This window comes from Rissa tridactyla, chromosome 1, assembly GCF_028500815.1.
Source record: "Rissa tridactyla isolate bRisTri1 chromosome 1, bRisTri1.patW.cur.20221130, whole genome shotgun sequence".
In the NCBI taxonomy this organism is placed as follows: Eukaryota; Metazoa; Chordata; class Aves; order Charadriiformes; family Laridae; genus Rissa; species Rissa tridactyla.
In genome coordinates this window covers 205659006-205675249 of record NC_071466.1, presented here as the reverse complement: position 1 = coordinate 205675249, position 16244 = coordinate 205659006, and the positions used below count along the sequence as shown (strand labels likewise).

At 40.0% G+C, this 16244-nt stretch overlaps 1 protein-coding gene across 5 annotated transcripts in view; it reads left to right on the top strand.

Annotated features, from left to right (window-relative positions):
• The first annotated feature begins 774 nt into the window (after positions 1–774).
• GSAP (gamma-secretase activating protein) overlaps positions 775–16244 on the top strand; it is a 53759-nt gene continuing 38289 nt past the window's right edge. For all 5 annotated transcript variants that reach the window (XR_008466106.1, XM_054199642.1, XM_054199656.1 and 2 more), the window contains exons 1-11: positions 775–987; positions 4450–4523; positions 8985–9041; positions 9739–9808; positions 10233–10289; positions 10421–10509; positions 10924–10993; positions 12059–12105; positions 13385–13489; positions 14441–14500; positions 15877–15920. Coding sequence is in view for 4 of the 5 variants with exons in the window: in XM_054199642.1 (XP_054055617.1) it covers positions 903–987; positions 4450–4523; positions 8985–9041; positions 9739–9808; positions 10233–10289; positions 10421–10509; positions 10924–10993; positions 12059–12105; positions 13385–13489; positions 14441–14500; positions 15877–15920 (758 nt within the window). In the remaining variant the exon portion in view is untranslated. The remainder of the gene's footprint in view (positions 988–4449; positions 4524–8984; positions 9042–9738; positions 9809–10232; positions 10290–10420; positions 10510–10923; positions 10994–12058; positions 12106–13384; positions 13490–14440; positions 14501–15876; positions 15921–16244) is intronic.

Genomic DNA, 16244 nt, shown 5'->3' with positions numbered 1-16244 from the left:
TACAGGCAGGCTATAGCCATGGAGTAGCATCTTATCAGCCTAACAATTATTTTCAACAGTGAAAAAAAACCCAAGCAAACAAAACACAAACTTCCCTAAGATTACACTAAGCTTTACCTCCTTTGCTAGCAGACAGATGAAAAGAAGGATCAAGCGGAGGCCTAATCTGCGGGGACGTCCTGAGCTCTGCCAAAGCAGCTTGCACCAAGAGACTCAATCAAGTCAATTACAATTTCAGAGAAAAATCTCAGAAAACAGGGATGCTGCTTGAAATTGTGGAAAACACCTAACGCTTCCCGGGGGGATGCGAGGAAGGTAACGGATGACTGGGGCCTTCTGATCAGCAGACACAGGACGGCCAAAGCTTGACAGCAGACCTCACCCACATGTAACTGTTTCAGTCAGTCAGTGAGCGAAGATTCAGAAAGGATCAAACAGGATCACCCCTTTTTCCCCACATGCCGCGGCAGAAGCCTGGGCACCAGCTCCAACGAGTAAACGACGTCCTTCCAGTCCACCTGAAGCCCCCTGGTCACCTGCACGCAGGCTACCCGCCGTGGCGGGGCTCCGGGGCGCCCCCGGTAGGACGCGGAAGGCCGCCGGGCGACCGGCCTCGCCGTCCCCCCTCAGCGAGCCCGCCCCGCCCCGCCGCGGCTGAGGGGGACGGAGGGAGGCGGGAGCGCGCCCAGCCTCTCCGCGCCGCCGCCGGCTGAGTGACACCCACTTCGCCCAATTAGACGCCGAGGCGGCCCGAGGGGGCGGGCCCATGGCGGCGGCCGGCTCTCAGGAGCCGGTGCGGCGGGGCAGGGAGCTCCGCCAGCCGGAGCGGGGTTGTGCTGTGCTGTGCTGTGCTGGCGTCAGCTCCCCGTCTCCGGGTGGGCTTGGGGCGAGAGGAGGGCGCTATGCTGCTTCACCTGGTAGCCGAGTTTGACCTGCGGAGGGATGTGGTGCCCTGGCTGGCGGCGCGGGGTTGGGCCGCGGCTCTAGGTAACGCCGCGGCGGGTGGAGCTGCGCCGGCGGGCTCCGCTGCGGCGGGGCTGCCCGCTCCCCGGGGAGGGCTGAGGAGAGCCGCCTCCGGCCGCCTCCGTGCGCTGCCCTCTCCTGCGGGCGGAGGAGCCGGGCCTGAGGCGAGACCCCCCAGGGCTTGCGCGTTCCAGTCAGGCCGCGCCGCCGGCGGCCGCGGGAGGGTCGAGGGTAATGGCGGCCGAGTGTCCCCATCCGGAGCAGGGCCCCGGGGAGCGGCCGCCGGCTCCACCTCGGCCGGGCTCCAGAGGAACGAGGGACGCCCGCCCCCGAGCCGAGTGTCGGCGGGGGCGCTCGTCTCTCGGGCGCCGGTGGCCGGGGTGCTTGAGGCCGGGAAGTTCGGTGTTTTCAAGGAACTTCTCGCATGCCGAAAGCACTTGTGCACGTCTGCTGCGCCCCACAGCTGGTTTGCTTCGTCTGCTGTTTCACCCAGTATTCCTTTTTTTCTTCCCAAAAAGACTTAGCATGCCTCCCTACTCCCCTTTCTGAGGCAAAAAAACCCCAAACACTTCTGTCTACGTGGTAAATGGCTGCAAGTTAAAATTAGATGAAGTGTTAGCTGCCACAGCAGTGTGTGATAGCGAGTGCTTGGGGTAGTGGTTGGAAAAAACAGAATGACCCCACTATATTCTTGGCCCTGTGGTTTTTTCTTGTGTTAGTTCTCATTCATCTGCAGGGCAGATGGCTCAGTTCTGCTTTTCAGAAACTGATGGAAACCTTTGTCTAAAAAGAAACCCGTAATAATTATTACTTCAGTAGAAATAGATGGTTATTGATGCACCATGTGATGAACTTGAAACCTCAACTCCTTTGGTTACTTTCAATTGAAATACTTAACTGGCTTCCCATGTTGAAGGGCTGTTATCAAATAGTTTCATAAGAACTTGTTTGGAGGTAAACCAGAACGTATCAGTTCTTTTTAGTTTTATAAAAGAAAATTATTTACCAAGCCCTCAGTTGCAAAATCTGTTAAAAATTATTTCACATCTACTAGATAACTTACCAGTGTACTGAAGGGGTTCGAGGTAAAATTCTGAAATTCTCCACGCACAGTCAATTAACCTATGAATTTATCAGTTCATCTGTGATGAATTCAATAAGTCAATTAACCTATGCATTTATGTCGTAACGATTTCAAAATGGCGCTGACTTGTGTTTGGGAAAGGGACAATCATATTCAGATTTCTAAAATGTCATACAGACTCCTCGTTCAGTACATGCCTCTGGTAATTCAGAATCAGAAGAATCTAGGTTGGAAGGTGCATCTAATCAGATACCAACATTGCTGTATCACATTTCAACTTTTGTCTGTGTATATTGACTTTTTCCCCTGATGCAGTGCTGCTGAATTAGGAATGTGAAGGTGGGAGGTAGGAATTTGAAAAGATTCACTTAAATATCAAAGAAATACCTATTCACAGAAAGCAAGTAACTTTTAGGAGTCAAGGTACTTTTATGTCAGTGGCTTCAAATACTATAGTTATTCACATTTATTATTTTCTTTCCTGACGACTTGAAAGCCCTTGATAGCTTGTGAGAACTTCTAATTGCATGAGAGCTGGGAGCAGCTATGATGATGGGAGGGGAGTGTCAAGTGAAGAAAACCATCCTTGTTCTCTTTATTCTGCTTATTTTTGTATGAGCTGCATATAATGGCCTTCAGGAAATCTAACTCTGTGTTCTCCTGAGTATGCTGATAAGAGGTGTTTGCTGGGCAGGCAGGTTGGGTGGATTCTTTTGCAGCCCTTCATCTGCTGGTCTCAGCTGTGGGGATGAGGAGAAGTTATAATTCTACGTGCAGAATTTGACTGCAGGACTTTCCAAGGGCGGAGATGATTGCCACTTCTTCTTTGGCAAATATTCCCACTGACAGTGTTCAGTGGTATGAAATTTGCTTCTGACACAGAACTTTTCCAACACCTTTAAGATCTCTGTGTTAGGTGATAGAGAAATTCATTGACATGGAGATTTCTTGTAGACCTTCTTTAGCTAAATTATGTTCTGAGGAAGTATTGTATGAGAGAGAAGTATTGAGACCATAGTACTCATCTTGAAAGTTTGAGGTGGTGGTTAAGTTCCGGGAAGTTTCCATTAAGAAAAGAGCAGAATGTATGGTTGTCTGAGACTTTCTCTGTTGTCGCTGGCTAGCCCTAATGTAGTGGTATTGTAGTGTACTTTGAGCAATCTGAAACCAGTAGAAATTGATGAATTGTTAAATGTACACTAAGGATTTTCATTGTCCTCCCACAACAAAATACACAATTTATTTCCTTCTGATAACGCTTGTAAGAAATATTTTTCTTACCACTGCAAGCTGTACAAGCCAGTTTATAATACCAGGCTTGTGAAACTAAGTTTCACGTGTCTTCCTTCTGTCAGTGCTTTGTGATAGCCGCAAAGTAAATAGTGTTGAACTTGACTAAATGCTTGGTGAGAGTAGTGGAGAATTCTTATTATTGATGCTTACTGAATCACAAGCCAGCTTTATCTTAAAACTAGGACCAATCATGCAGCTGTCAACCTAATTAAGGATACAATTTCCTGTTAGTGAAAGTTTCATCTGAGATAAACACCTTTTTGGTAGTTGCAGTGATTAGAAAACAGAAAAGCAGCGTTAGGAAAGCATGCATTTTTGTCACCTTGAGTATGATGTTTTATCTCTTTTTTCTTCTGTTTTCCTTTCCTTTTTATTTTATGCTGCTTTGTCCAGATGTGCTCATCTCTGTGTCCACCCTAGCTTCCTGCTCATCTGTTTCCCTTTTAGCCCTAATCACACCCCACATCATATCTCTTGTCCTGCATTGCTAAATTCCCTTGTACCTGTAGGTATGTGGCATACATATATGTTGTTTAATCTTGTTGGTTTTGGTTTATTTGGGGGGAGAGGGGGTAGGGAGCGTGTTGTTGTTGTTGTAGAACTAATTTCTGAAGATGTAGTTTATTTCCAGGCATTCATTTGGGATGCTGAAAGGGCAGGTGGGAGTGACACTTTCCTCTGGCTAGTTCTGTCTCCCTGTAGTGTTCTAAGGATTGCAGTGCAATTTAACTGTTTGAATCCCGTGTTGTGTATAATGGATAAATGCAAGTTTGTTTTTTTTTTTTGTGAATGGAAGATAGTGGAAAAGCACATTCCATTTTCATCACAAAAGGTAGTGGCCATTAGAATCACAATTATAATGAAAGGTTGGGAGTTACGTAAAGCATTCTTTCCTGTGTGTTTTGAAACCTCTTAACTATTTTTTGTTGAAGTTTATCAGATGTAAATCAAGGTGTAAGAAATATTCTCTCTCTCTTTCCAGAAGGGAGTAATTTTGGCATGTACAAAGAAGTATTTATATGGAAAAATTTATTCAGTATCTGTGCTGAAAGTGTATGGTGAACCAGCTCAAATGAAAATCCTGTGCCTTTTGATACTTATCATTTCAGATACTTCCGAGAATTCATCAGCGCTGTACATTGTAAATGTTGAAAGAAATGGAAAAATTATTTATACCTGGAAGGTAAGTCTGTGTTGGAACTTAATAAAAATATGTGTATGTGTATCTATGCCTAATTGAGTCCTTGTAGTTTAACTTTTTTTGCAGTGAGGGTCAGAATGTGAAAACTCAACTGATTGGGAGGTTGGGCAATGGGAAGATATCCATCTCCACTTCAGACAAAAGTTAAGAATGATGAAATGGAGAGTAAAGTACTGACCTGATTAAATCCATAGGGTTTTTGCTGTTGATTTTTTTGGGGGGCCAGAATGTCACCCTGAGTGAAATGCCATTTCTTTAACAGATAAGCACTTTGTAAGCAGCACATTCTTTCACCTTCAGAATTTCTCAGGGAGGTCATGATTATTAAATTCATATGCACTGCTTTAGTTAAATGTGTTTCCTTCTACCAATATGTATGTTAAGATGTCATTTATCTAACACTAACTCTGCTTCTGCCTTTCTTCTTTGTTACTTTAAGATTTGTCTCTAGCACTTTATTGCAAGTAGTCTGAAGTAACCATTGTTTATTTGATATCTTGAATTATCTAGAGGTAGCCTTTTTAACATAGGATTCTGCTCCCCATGGTGTGTGTATAGCTTTTATATTGAAACACCTGTAGTTCAAGGAGAGTTTTAAATGGTTTGAGAAGGTTTTCCCTTGATGAGACAAGCTATGGTTCTTTTGATTTTTGTGCATCTCGGAGAAATCTGTAAACCCAGCTGGATTCTGGAGGATCTTGGTTCTTGAAGAGCACAGGCTAGAGATAGCAGACTCCAGCAGAATAGGGCTGCCTTTCATTCCCCCCCAGCTCAACAATGTGAAAACTCCCCAGCTTCCCCAGGGTTAAGGGAAGAGGTGAGGCCTTCATCAAGGTATAATACACTTTAACTGTGGGTGGATGTTTCCTTTAGTACAAGCATAGGGAGGGGAGTCTGTACAAGACAACAGTAACCATAAAAATGACACTAAAGAATGTGTCGTCGGTTTTTTGTTTGTTTTTTTTTTTCCCTTGCTTAAAACTCTAGAAAGACTTAATGAAAGTAACCCATCTACAGGAGACCTGGTACTGTGTATGTGTGATGTTGCTGCTTTCTAGCATCTATGGAATCTCACACTAAGGTTTTTTTGGGCTTCTGACAGCAGAGTCCCACTGCCTTGTATGATGTTCAGGCTCTTGCAGCTGGTACAAGGGATGAGTTGTAGCTTGAGGTTCACACATCTAAATGCGGGTGTCTGCCTGCATGCTAGATGTCTAAGTTCCCATTGTAGTCAGTAGGGATCTGGTCAAAGCAGTTGGTAGAGTTTAGAGAAGTGGCTGCTTGTAGCTTGTACTTTGGTGTAAGAGGTGTGTGGGGTGGAGGAGGTGGATAAATACCCACTAGACTCCATTGACTGGATAAGCCAATGATTTAAACACCTAGGCTTAGTTCCCCAAACCTAGAGGTAAAGGCTGCAGAGGAAGTCACTGAAAATGTTCACTGTAATTTCTCTTTCCTAATTTTGGGAATAATGTGACCTTTGCAGCCTGTGTGGTAGGAATAGCTGGATGACAAAGCCTGAGAACTGGAACTCTGTGCTGCAGTTTTCACCTCTCAAATGCTGTCCTGAAGGATATGCTGCAGTTTCTTTTCCTGTTCTCTTACTATGATAAAGTAATCTGATCTTTTTCTCCTGAGTGAGTCAGCCTGCTGAAGAACCAGCATCTATTTATTCCTCTATTGGGAGGGATGCTGACATATTTTGATTGCTTCTACTATAAGTGTTTTTTTAGACTTGCTAATGGGCAAACTGGAGTTTTCTTTTTTATTTTTTCCAGTACTTCCTGGCGTTTTCTCACAAAGAACAAATGTATCTTAAGGTGGTATTGCATTAAATATGTGATGCTTCTCCCAGAGAGTTGTTCGTAGTGTGTGATACACATTTCTTTCTTCGACCAATAAAAATTCTGCTCATCAGCTGAAAGTGCTGGTACCTGCTTAGGTGCTGTTGGTGTCAATGGGAGTCAATACGCCCACACTTGTCTGCCTGCATGATAAAAACATGTGGGTATGTCTGACCCAAAACTCCTGTTAGTCTAGGTGGCTTGTGTATTGGTAGGAACACATGCGGTGGCCCAGGCTGTAGCTGCATAGTACTTACCCAGTGTCCTGAACAGGCTGGGGCCTGAGCTGCTAGCGCTGTGCCTTTCCTGATGTCCATGCTTTTTTTTTAAACTGGTTATGTCTGTGTCAGCTGCAGTCACACTTTGGGACTGTGATACCTTACAGCAGGACTGAATTTTTTCTTCCTCCCTCTCAAGAGTAGAATGCTAAAAAACAGGAAGTGTTGGGAGTATCGTGTGTCTGTGTCTTTTTACACTTTATTACTGACTTAACAAGGATTCAATCCAAATGTTTCCTTTTTTATGAAACAGTCCATTGACAGTGTATAGGTATAGTTCTGTGGTTTTGGGGTTTACGGCAAACCTTTTAAGAGAAGTCTCCATTGATATTTACATTGTAGAAAAAAGAGGCTTGGTGTATGCATCTTAGCAAATGACAAGTAGTTTTAGGCCCCAATTTGACACTTCTGAATTTTTACAAAGTTGTTCTAAAATATGAGTATTCTTTGTGCACTGCTATTCTATTCTGCTAATATACATCGTCACACTGGAAAGCTTACCTGGGAAAACAGACTGCTTTTAGTGTCTGCAGCTAGTCCTGTTTCCTTAAGCTTAGGTTGGAGAAATACAATGTAATTACAGCTTCTAACAAACTACAGGTCTTACTGAGTTGTTGGGGCAGTTCAATATCTCTTTCTCGCTCTCTCCCCCCTTCATGGCAAACTATTCATAACTAATGAGCTACCACTTTTGCAAGACACATCTATATGTCTGTGAGCCTTTCCTGTTGGTTTTATAGCAACAAACTGTAGCTGTGACGTTGTCTGTGGGGATAGTGCACAAACAAGGATGTAAACTAAACTGAGCTGCCCTGGCCTGTTTCCTAATAGACACAAATAGAAAACAACCTTTGTCTGCTAAGTGGAAGTGCATTCTGCCTGAAATGGAGAATGAGCTTTATTTTCAAGCTTATTTTAGTCTTGAGTTGTACTGTGGTTTTGGAAGTCTGTCTTTTGTGACATTGATAGTTGGTGTAAAGGAAGATATTTTTAACAGAAGTGAATCCTAGCGTCAGCACTTATATTTTGCAAGGCAATACAAGAGTCTTTAGAGTAAACATGAGAACGAGCATGTTAGCTTATGCACAGATATGGGCACTGATGTAGTCCTCTTACCAGCCTTGTGAAGTATATTTTTCAGTAGCTAAGTATGGAGGATGTTAGCGTTTCAGACACACTTGGGAAAGAATGGTCATTTGTGAAAGCACTTGCTTAACCTTAAATTATTAATTAGTAAGCCTGAAGCCTGTGTCTTAATATAAAGACATTTTGTTTCCCTTGTTTAAATCAGAAGTCAAAGACTTTTGTCATTGCCGTGACAATAATGAGACACTCAGAAATAGACCCCTTAGGAAGAGAATACTCGCCTTTTTGTTTTGACTTCACAAAGCAAGATGCCATAACTTTGTAAATAATCCTAGATTTCTCCCCTGTCCCTCCAAGCTGTAGTTAAAAACAATTATGCTCACTGCTTAAGTACAAGCCTATGTGGCTGGATTTAATTTCAGCAGCTTAGCAATTTAGTGCCTATACCTGGAGTACATTAGTGGACTTCAGCTTGATTTGATATACAATATATGCTGCCAAGCAGAATTTATTTTAATTTTTCTTTATATTTTGAAAATTTAAATCATGGTAAAAATTACCAAGAAGAAAAGTTTTTATTTGTATAGACTTAGAAGTGCCCCAAACAAAATCATTGTATTTTATTATCAATAAGCTAAGATGTGTATTAGGTTTCTTTTCAAAGGCAGCAGGCTAATGGTGTCATCTGGGCTTGTGAAATATATTTAACCTTCGAACAATCATTTCCCAAGGCAGAGCTGAAATGCTTTTTTCAGCCTGCAGCCAGACCACTGGAAGCTTTGTTTGGTGGTGTTTGATGTTTCTGTGCTCCCTTTTGGAGCAATGACCCACCGAGTTGGTGAGGTTTGGAATCTTCCAGGGGTCATAGCATCCCCTTTGATTCTTGTACAGACATCTCGCTTCCTGGCCCTACTGCCTATAATGAAAACCAGTTTAGAACCAAAGTGAGAGAGAGGCACTTGGCTTACGCAATGGCTTGTGGGCTGTGGATTGGCTGCATTTCAGCTTTGTCCTATGCGTTAGTTCTAAAAGGAAAAAAAAAAAGTCTTTGTTCTCTTTCTTGCCTTGCTTTCTTGGAATTAGATAATTAACTGCCTGTTTATAGGACAGGGAAGTGTGTGAGGATGTGTGTCAAGGGGCTGGGGGAAGAAGAGAAGGAGGTAGGAAAAAAATGAAAACAATCTTTGACTTTGTATATATTTACATTGCCAGTGCTAATTTTTTTTCATCCATAGGGAAATCAGAGAAATACTCACATTGGATTGTACGATCTTCAAACTAAACAAAACGAGGTGAGAGCAATACCAAACTTCTCCCTGGTGAAGACAGTGCTGTAGTGTTTCAGATTGCAACAAATATGTTTTGTTCTTAAGGAGTATGTGTGTGTTTGAAACAGAAGAGAGACCAAAGAAGGTATTCGAATGATGTTCAGTGGTGTTCAGATGCAGAACATTGCAGACATGACACTTTACTGCTCCAAAGTCATTCAGATGTTCTGTAATCTTTATTTCTAAACAACCAATTCAAGCCCTTTCCATTCTTCATGCTGAACACGTGTGCTAAGAAGTAAATGTTTTTGGTTTTCTGTGTTGTGTGTGCATCCTCAGTTTGTTTGGCACTACCATTTGTAAGAAATTATTCTAAAACTGAATGTCCTGCAGTTCAGTGTCTGGAATCGTGATAATGGGCCTTTGCAGGTGTTCCCATAACAGTATGAAATGGGTGAAATTTTACATTTACATAAGGGTCTGCTGTGCTGCTTTAGTGGCAACACAGAGCTCAAAAGAAACAGTAAGAAACAAACAAATGAGAAAAAGGAGAAGTGATACAAATGAGGCTTGAAATATGGTTCTTCTGGCTGTGAAATTATTTGCTTTAGAAATAAAAACAGTGTACTGGTCAGCAGGGTTTTCCTAAGGAAGAGCAATTAGATTTTTTTTTTTAAATATAGTTAAAAGTATTTATTAGCATTAATGTGTTTCTCTACAGCACCTCTATATGTTTGAGAGGGATCTACACATAATCAGTTGTTCGGTCAACAATGAAAGGACATTATTGGGTAAATATGTGTTTTATCATTAAATTTTCTTGTGTTATGGTAAAGATGATTTAGTTTAGTAGGATGATATGTCTGGGCCTAGAATTACTTAAATCTATTTTGACCCATATGTTTCCCACAGCATTCTATGTATTTCAGTGGATCCATCACCAAGTAATGTAGGTGACAACATAAAGACACAGCTATAACGATATTGTTGTTTTATTAAAACAAAAATCTGAGACACACTGACCTGTTCACTTCCCCCTCCTGTATTTTTACATGCCTCCTGCATCTAGAAGAGTTTCTGTGGTTCCTTTAACAGATATGCTTTTGGTTAAAAAAAATATTGCGATGATTGCTCTCCAATCCAAGAATGTTTAATAAGATTAATATCAAATATGCATGCTCACTGTGACTGTGTTGGGTTTTTTTTCCCCTTTAGCTGTCAGCTTCCGTCAATATACAGAGGAAGAAAGAGTAAGTCGGCTATTGCAGTCAGGTACTACAAGTGGATCGTTTTAATACTGTTAGAAATATTGTACCCTTTGCTTTTTTCCTCACGTAATTTCTGCTTAGAAAAAAAAGTTACGTATGAAAAAGAATGTTATTTAAAACATGTTCTTTTTGCAGTATCCAAGTATTTAACCTTGCTAATTGAAATTCATCCCATTAATAATGTGAGAGTCCTCAAGGCTGTGGATAGCTGTGTTCGAGTACAGGTAAATTATTCAACTAATGTAAATATAAACCTTTTTAATCCACTGTGCTAGAGAGGAAAAAGTGGTTGAATGCAGAAATATCTCATGTTGGCTTGCAACTGTTACAGAGATAATATGTCGTTTTTTCTTCATAGAATGTAAAAAAACGAGAAACTTCATAAATGTTTGATGTAGAATATTTCTCTGACATGAAGGCTACTTTTTTTTATTTTTCTTCAATCTCCCAAAGTTTGCAATTGTAGCAATTGGTGACTATAAGTCTGTAATAATAGCTATTTTTATTAATTAAAATATCATTAGTGGGCCTGTCTTAATTAAAAAAAAATGTAAATATCCAGCTAAAGAAAAACACTTTAGATAAGTGTTCTAAACTACTTTGGTTATTTACTTACTTGTGTGAAACTTTCTGTATAGTTTCTTTATCCAGTTGAAGGCAGAAATACTTCTACAGGAAGTCGCCTCTTGCTAGTTTCAGAAGATAAATGTGAGTTAATACTTTGAAAGTACATTATCGTTCTTTCACTTTAAGATAATCATTATAGATTATATTTTTGGTAGACCTCTATTGGAAAAAAAAAAAAACAACCAGAAAAAAAGAAGGGTGTAAGCTGTTCTAGATATTCCGAATGTCTTTCGAAAACTACAGTTTTAACTTTTTTCAATGTCAGTAGAATGACCAGCTTTGACTGCAATTATTTGCTTAGTTCATGCATTCATCAGTTATCTTTAGTATTAAAAAAAAGAAAAAAGACTTTTGTAGCTACCTATATCAATTCAGAACAGATCAATTGACTATAAGAGATGGATCGTGATTTAACACATGACAAGTGGGATAAGAATAGGACAATAGTTCTAACTTTGCCTGTTCAGCCTAATCTAATGGGAGGGAATGGACAGAGGTGGACACTTGGAAATGGCTGTTTATCCTTCCTGCCTTTCAGTCTTGATATAGAGTGAGATGGCTTTTCCCCATCTTTGTGGAGCATCTTCTCTGCTAAGCTAGACACCAACCTTTAGGTACCTGGAGTTAGGTGGGCAGAGTTCACCTCCTGATACGTTCACATAGTGCTGTGAACTGTATTAGAAACATTTATAACATCAGCTGAATGGATCTTGTACCCTTCACACAAGCAAACTACCAAGAGCTTTTAGGAATTTTGTGTGGGAAAGGACTGTGAGGTGGTATTCATGCTAGGAAGTGAATAAGGGCTAGGGTGTAGTCTCAGGCACAGGTATGCAGCTCTGCATTTCTTTGTAAGTGTGCTTCTTGGCTTGGTTTGGCATGTTTCAATTATCCCTCTTCCTGCTGATGCTGCGCTGATGTCAGCAAAGAGCTCTTTCCATGAGGTGGTATGGCTGAGCCAGCCTCAGCACAGGGAAGGAGCAGGATCTGGGTCTCTGCATAGGCACCTGTGTTCAGATACCACAAGTTTCTTCTTAGACAGAGTTGAGCTTTCCTGGCCATAATGTGTGTGATATTGTTTAATTAGCTGTATAAAAGCATTTAAAAATATATGTTTGTAATGATTTTTTTTAATATATTTTAAAGATATTGAACAATTTGACGTTCATGTTGTTGCAGAAGAACACAAAGTGGTAAGACTTTAAAAATCTTGGGTTTTGAGTTTTTCTTGCTTCAGTTGAAAATTTAACATCTGTAACTTTAGCTAAATGTTCTTGTAGCTTTATCCTTGGGTGACCCAGAATATATTAAAGGAAGCATTGATAGTATGGCAACTTATGCAGCCTACCACACAGCTGACTGAAAAACCATGTAATCTATGAGGAAAGTTACTTATTTTATTGTTTTTTTTTTTGTTGTTGCTGAATGTGTCTGTATGTTAGAAAGTAGGAGAAAACATAGTGCACGTTTACTTTTAAACCATTCAAAAATATTTGCAGAGTCGCCTTCCTAACTTTGCCTTCTGGGAGTAGGTAAAGGATTCATTTAAAAACCAACAAAAGACATGAAACTTAAATACACTCCTAGTACTGTGAATGCTCCAACATCTTTCCCCTCGTCTTTTTTTCCAGTTTTTAACACGGATTTGTCTTTGACAAATTGATTGTGTATGTTTTGCTTAAAAGACTTATTACTAATAAACAAATATCTAATGTAGTAAAGAATTGTGTCACAAAAGCCAGTGTTTTCCTTATGGAGGCTTGGAAGGAAAAAGTTAAGGTCCTGATTTTCAGTCACTTTGAAGTCTTCCACGGTTTTCTCAAAGTTTATCATTGCTTTTAAAGCAGACAGGTTTTACATGCTACACTACAGTATTGGAGTAAAGACTAAGAGCGTAACCAGAAAAAACAGATCAATCTAATGTCCTAACAGATTTGTTTTGGTTGACATGACATCTCCTTATGTCTTTCAAGAGTGCATTTATAGAGTCCCAACAGTTTTCCACAGTCCTAGCCTTTTCCCTACTGCCAGTACTCTCCGTCCTGTGGCTGAGACTTTGGACAGAAATCGCTTTTGGAGCTAATGCATCTTCCTTCAATAGTTAATGTAGCTGGTTCTGAAGTGACTCGTATTTCACTGCTCTCCCCTTCTCTATGATGAAAAGTGACATCTGTTTTTCTTTGTTTACCCTGAGCAGCTTAAGTGGTGAATTTCTTGCAAGCAATGAAATCTAAAAGAGAGCATTTAGTAGTAGGTATATCCTGAAAACTGTGCTTTTGAACTCTTTAAACTGAGCACCTTGTACACAGGAAAGGTGGACCTTGTGCAGCTAGCAAGTAATATATTCCCTCTAAACACCAAAGTATTTGCACCTCTTCTGTCATCGCTTTTCTCTTTAAAGCACTGACTGTGCGTAATCATTATTACGTGACCTTATTTGATGACTTCTAATGTTCTTTCTTTCCCCTTTAGGTGATACAAAACTCAGGTCAGCTTCCAAGAGCCAGAGTTGCAGATGATCTCATTTGGGCACAATGGGATATGATGGAACAAAGGCTCTTCTACATTGTTCCAAAGGTGAGATGAAAGTCATTCTAGTAGTTGTGTCTCTGCCTGTCTCGTGACGGTAAAGTTTTGAGTCTGTGGGGTAGTAGTAATGTGATTTTGGTTTTCATTATAGTAGTCCGTCTTGTTCCTGCCTCAAATAACCCAAAGCAAAAGCCAGACTTGCCTTAGCTCCTATTTGTGCATAGTAAATTGCAAGAAGACTGGTGATCTCAGTGGTTTCTATAAAAGAGGGTGGATTTGTTAGATTTTTTTTTTTTTTGGCTTTCAAAAGGTCTTTTCTTCAAAAGGATCTAAATCTTCCAAAAACTGCCGTGAGTATAATGTCTCTGTTCTAGAGAATTCACATCTAAAATTATGTTGTATATACTTACTGGGTAACCAGGTGAGGGCAGGTTCTTGGCTAGAAATGCTGAAACTCTTTTTTTTTTTTCTTTTTGTTTGTTTTGACTGATGGACTATTTGCACTTGATATATTCTACATAAATGAAAATTGATTTTTCTTAACTCTTCTTAGCCACCAAAAACATATGCATGTTAGGAAATAACAGGAAGTGAACTGTGATGGAGAAACACGTTCCTGTTTTGTTTCTGAGATACCTTTTTGAACTGACCAAAATAAAATACAGTTCTTTTTGCCATATAGGTAGTTATGGAAAACGTTTTTTTAACTTTCTAGAATGTGCGCGTGTGTGACACATGTAATGCTGTGCTACAAGTAGGGGCCCACGCAATTATAGATGATTGGCAGATAATGATCTGGGACAGGAAGGAAGCATGTCATAGTGCTATTGTGGGGGGTTATATGTGGTTTTTAAAGTCGTCTTTTGTCCCCTAACTTCTGCATGTCTGTTGGCAAAAAGGGTTGAGCGTGTAGAATGCTGTGGAGTATCCAGTGACTTTTCAGTCTGTGTGATATGCTTTCTATTTTATCAGTTACAAAACACATCCTCTTAATTCCAGGAATCAAGGAGTACTTTAAAATGTGTCCAGTTTTATCCTGATGAAAATTTTAACTCAATAGTAAGTCATTAGTATTTTTTTATACAATTACTGAGTTGGATGTAATTTTTGTGTTCCAGGAACTGATACGGAGATCTGTTTCAGTGTGTTTTATTATTGTAACTTTTGCAGAGGCAAACTGGGTTTTGTTTTTCCTTTTTTTTTTTTTTTTCCACATTATAGTCTTTTCAAGAATATATTCAGTCAGATTCAGATTGCACCATGGTAAGGTAACTTCAGTGGAATTGCACAGATACTGACCTAGAAGTGACGTTTGTGATATTATACTGATCTTATACTCAAGTACTGAAAAGCAGGGTTATCAAATGCACTAGACAAAGAAACCATGTACTAAATTTGTGTCAGTTTTAAGCGAGACAGGAAAATCTGTTGCAGCCAAAATACAGAGAACAGAACATAAAAATTACAACTGTTGAACATGTAATTGTTACTAGGTTTTTGTCCCAGTAGCTGAAATTTGCTCTAATGTAGGAGGTTAAATAGGTTAAATATCTCCCTTTTTTTTTCTCTCCCCCTTTTTTTTTCTCTCCCCCTTTTTTTTTCTCTCCCCCTTTTTTTTTTTCTCTCCCCCTTTTTTTTTTCTCTCCCCCTTTTTTTTTTCTCTCCCCCTTTTTTTTTCTCTCCCCCTTTTTTTTTTCTCTCCCCCTTTTTTTTTTCTCTCCCCCTTTTTTTTTCTCTCCCCTTTTTTTTTTCTCTCCCCCTTTTTTTTTTCTCTCCCCCTTTTTTTTTTCTCTCCCCCTTTTTTTTTCTCTCCCCCTTTTTTTTTTCTCTCCCCCTTTTTTTTTCTCTCCCCCTTTTTTTTTTCTCTCCCCCTTTTTTTTTCTCTCCCCCTTTTTTTTTTCTCTCCCCCTTTTTTTTTTCTCTCCCCCTTTTTTTTTTCTCTCCCCCTTTTTTTTTTCTCTCCCCCTTTTTTTTTTCTCTCCCCCTTTTTTTTTTCTCTCCCCCTTTTTTTTTTCTCTCCCCCTTTTTTTTTTCTCTCCCCCTTTTTTTTTTCTCTCCCCCTTTTTTTTTTCTCTCCCCCTTTTTTTTTTCTCTCCCCCTTTTTTTTTTCTCTCCCCCTTTTTTTTTTCTCTCCCCCTTTTTTTTTTCTCTCCCCCTTTTTTTTTTCTCTCCCCCTTTTTTTTTTCTCTCCCCCTTTTTTTTTTCTCTCCCCCTTTTTTTTTTCTCTCCCCCTTTTTTTTTTCTCTCCCCCTTTTTTTTTTCTCTCCCCCTTTTTTTTTTCTCTCCCCCTTTTTTGGTTTTGGGGGTGACTGAAACTTTGTTAAAATGTTGAATCTGATGAAATGTGAGTTTGACACATTTTACTGAGCTGAAATATTAATCATAGTATACCTACCTCACTGTATAACAGGTTTGGTTTTGTTTTTGGTTAACAGCTGGAATCACACCTGGATATTTCTGTAAATGGCACACAATTAAAGTAAGGGGGTTTTTGTTTTGTTTTGCTTTCCTTTTAATATATGGGATAATGTTTTACAAACACAAGTGAAGTTTGTGTCCCAGCCTCAGTATCTTTGTTTGCAGTTGCCTATATGGTACTGGAACATAAGAATATGAACACTGTGTCCAAACCTCCAGTTCCTCTCATTTTCATCAGGGTCAGCTGTAAAATGTGATTTAATCCTTGACTGCTTTTTGGTACCAGTTATAAAAATTATTTGAAGAGGTTAAACCATCCTTCCCCTGAGTATTCTGTACCTATTTAAATTAATTTGTTTTAATCTTGGGCATGTTGTAGTGGTGA